Consider the following 3,902-nt stretch of genomic DNA (forward strand, 5'->3'; position numbering starts at 1 on the left):
GAATAATATCTTTATGTGAACTGTTGATTTGAGGATCTGGAGTTGGCAGGATGGGCATTAATGGCTCTGTTGATGGATGGTCATCTTTTTTGATAAAGCTACTTGAAAGGTTTGATAATTTCAAACACGTTGGAAAGGACTAAAGTTTGCAAATATTAGCCAAACTAATATAGTCACAATGGGTGTGAACTTTAGGGAATTAAGAAAAAACTCCTGACTTTTTCCTCCCCTTTTATCTCATAGATTTTTTTCTTTTAAAATCTGAAGTGGTTTAGGAGTTGCTGTTGGGAGTGCAGTCATGAAAGAGATGAAATAAACCAGAGCATTAGGCCATAGCTGCTAAAAAGAAGGTAGAAATACCTGGAAATTAAACTGGTTGAGGTGAGTAGGAGTTTTCTCTTACATTGTGTGCTCTGGCAGGAAGTTACTAGGGAGAGAACTAAGAGTATCTAAGCTTTCTTTTGTGGATATGATTTGAATCACTCTTTTTTTACATGGGGAGCTTTGGTGTTTCAGTGTTAGAATTCTTGTTCTCAGGAAGGAGACCTAGGTTCAGTTCTTGGCCAATACACCTCAAGCACACCCATCACTCATCTGTCAGTGTAGGTTTGAATGTTACTGTGATGCTGAACAGGTTTCAGTGGAGCTTCTAGACTAAGACGGACCAGCAAGAACGGCCTGGCTCTCTACTTCTGAAAATCAGCTAATGAAAGCCCTGTGGATCAGAATGGACTGACCCACACAACTGATTATGCAGATGGCACAGGAACAAGCAGTGTTTCCCCTTTCTGTATGGGGTGGCCATGAGTCAGAGCTGACTGGACAGCAGCTGTCAACAACAATCCAACGTAGGTACATAGTAGGCTTAATAATTTAATAATTAATAACATTAATGTTGTCAATATTCATTGATGCACGAAAACCTCTAGATTTACGCAAAAGTTTGAGGTAGGAGACAGCAGTATCCATCTACCCACGAACTTATTTAATTACTCACTCAACAAACACTCATTTTTCATTTACTATTTTCCAGTCAGAAACTCTGGTGGCATAGGGGTTAAGTGCTACAGCTGCTAACCAAAATGTCGGCAGTTTGAATCCCCCAGGTGCTCTTTGGAAACTCTATGGCGCAGTTCTATTCTGTCCTATAGGGTTGCTATGGGTAGGAATCGACTCGACAGCAACGGGATCGGTTTTTTGGTTTGTTGTCCAATCAGAAACAACACAATGACTTTGTTTCCTATTGCCCAGTATCTGTGAAATAGAAACAGAAAAGGATACTAAAAAATACAAGTATGAAAATTCGGACAACTGATTAATTAAGGAAACTAACCTTGTATACTTGCCAGAATATGTAAATATATTAAATTTAGCTTGAATTATGCTCTTAGTTTTTATACAGAAAGTGCGGAACAGATCACACTTTTCTCTTCATACAAGAAGATTATTGTATAGATATGGAACAGTGAGGTTAGACCAGTTTTTCAAGTATACACTCAAGCACAGTAAACTTCAGGCTAGGTATCTCACGGTACGTCATAAGCTAGAAGTAACCTGTTAACAGGGAAATGTAGAGACCTGAAATGTTTCATAACTGTGTGACACACACTTAAAGTGTTAATAATTAAGCTCATCATAGTACTTTAAAAATGGAGTGAAATAAACACAACAAAACATTTGCCAATTCAACAATTTCTGCATGCATAATTGAGTGACAGTAAATACCTTCTTCTTGTGTAACTGCTATGATTACCCTTTTAGAAATTATTCCACCACCATTAACATAAACTCAATGCTTCCTAGGTAAAAACTCTCCTTTTCTTCCTGCTCCCATAATCACTGCTAACCTTTGGTTTCTATATATTTGCATATTTCCTATAAGTGAGGAAACAACACATTTGTCTTTGTGTGACTGACTTATTTCCCTAAAAATAAAATTTTCAAATTTCATCCATGTTGTGGTTTGTTTTGGGTTTGTGATATCAGGACTTTATTTCTCTTTATGATTGAGCAATATTGATGGGGATTTAGGTTGTTTCTACCTCATCCTGCTACTTTTTAAGAAAGAATTTTCTCAGTGCGGCAATAACATCTTTGTTTCTAAGGCTGTATATTATGGGATTAAACAGTGAAGTCACTATGGTGTAAAAAAGAGACAGTAGCTTGTCCATTCCAGCAGGATGATAGGATCTGGGTCTTAAATAGGTGATGGTAGTAGATCCAAAGAATAAAACCACAACCAGCAGGTGGGAAGAACATGTGGAGAAGGCTTTAGCCTGTCCTGAGGCTGTTGGCAACTTTAAAATGGTGCAAATGATTTTACTGTAGGAGGCAAGTATCAACATAAAAGGGACAGCGACAATCAATATAGTTACTACATAGACAGACATCTCATGAACAGAAGTGTCCCCACAGGCCAGCTTGATAATATGAGGGATGTCACAGAAGAAGTGGTTAATTTGGTTACAATTGCAAAAAAGTAGAGAGAAAACTTTAGCTGTTTGCCCTATCTGGACCGGGATGCCAATGATCCAGGAGCCAACTGCTAGCTGGACACACATCTTTTGGTTCATGACTAGAGGATAGTGCAGAGGGTTACAAATGGCCACATAGCGGTCATAAGCCATCACTGCCAGGTGGAAACATTCAGTGGCCGCCAGCATAAGAAAGAAGCACATTTGGGTGGCACATCCCAGCACAGAAATGCTTCTGTCCTGAGTCCAAAGATTCACTAGCATCCTGGGGAGAGTGACAGTTACGTAAGAAATTTCCAATAAGGAAAAATTTGCCAGGAAAAAATACATGGGTTTCCATAATGTAGGATTGAGACTGGTTAGTATTATTATGAGGCTATTTCCAATTATAATAATTATGTAAATGATGGAGAGCACTCCAAAGAGAAATCCTTGGAGATGTGAAAGATCAGAAAATCCCAGCAGTACAAACTGCATCACTGTAGAGACATTGCCTTCAGCTTTTTTCACTTCATGTTTCATCTGTAGGAATGATTAAATTAGAAAGACAAGTTATTCCCTTTTCTTGGCTTTTACATTCTCGCTTGCAAACGGGGGATTGTATATCTTACAATTTTTCCAGTTCCCTATAGGAACAAACCCTATAAAGGACAGTTGCTCTAGAACAATGGTCAAGTGTATTTTTAAATTATTGCTCAATAAATCCACAAGAAACGTTTCCTTTTTTTTTTTTCTTTTCCCCTGATAAGGGTCTCCTTATATTTCTTTGTTCCTGTTGATGGCATATGTGATTTTAAATTTTGCTCTTCATCTAAACAGTCAAGATCTCAAAATTTGAGATTATGTTCAATGGTAGTGATTACCCCATTTTTTTTTTTCTTGGAATGCTTTCTTCTCCACTCTGTTTTCCAATATTATCAGTTGCGAATTAATTTCATTGTCCAAATAAAGACTCTCTAAGTCATTTATCACAGTTTTGAACCATCTAAATGTAGTTAATAGGAAATGTTGGTTTTCCTGTGGTATCTCAAAAAGTCTTATTTTGCTTTAGCATACCATTCATAGAGGTTATTTTGTTATAAAATGTGATGACGAGCTAATCACCAAATGTTATGGGCTGGCATTTGATCTTAAAATCTGTGTTTATGCTTCAGTGTAAGGTCTGTGAAGTCAGAAGTAATATTTGTAAGCACATTTTGTAGTCAGGCTTAAGTTAGGCACAAGTTCACCTAGGATTTGTGCAAAAGCAATTTGAAATAGAATGCCCACCTCTTTATTCTGCATACACACCTGTTCTGTAAGAGGGACATTAACCACAACTCATTCATCTTTTCCTAAATCATCCCACAGTCACTACTTGCTGTCTTTCTGCCAACCTCATTTGTGCCCTTCAGTCAGCTCTCTTGCACACACTGCATGCTGCACACA

At 37.7% G+C, this 3,902-nt stretch overlaps 1 protein-coding gene across 1 annotated transcript; it reads right to left on the minus strand.

Annotated features, from left to right (window-relative positions):
- Positions 1–2,051: 2,051 nt before the first annotated feature.
- LOC126064089 (olfactory receptor 10AG1-like) lies at positions 2,052–3,002 on the minus strand. Its single transcript, XM_049862718.1, has one exon. It carries the CDS (start codon positions 2,994–2,996, stop codon positions 2,052–2,054), a length of 945 nt encoding a protein of 314 aa, XP_049718675.1. The 5' UTR covers positions 2,997–3,002.
- Positions 3,003–3,902: the final 900 nt, after the last annotated feature.

This window comes from Elephas maximus, chromosome 20 (genome assembly GCF_024166365.1).
Source record: "Elephas maximus indicus isolate mEleMax1 chromosome 20, mEleMax1 primary haplotype, whole genome shotgun sequence".
In the NCBI taxonomy this organism is placed as follows: Eukaryota; Metazoa; Chordata; class Mammalia; order Proboscidea; family Elephantidae; genus Elephas; species Elephas maximus.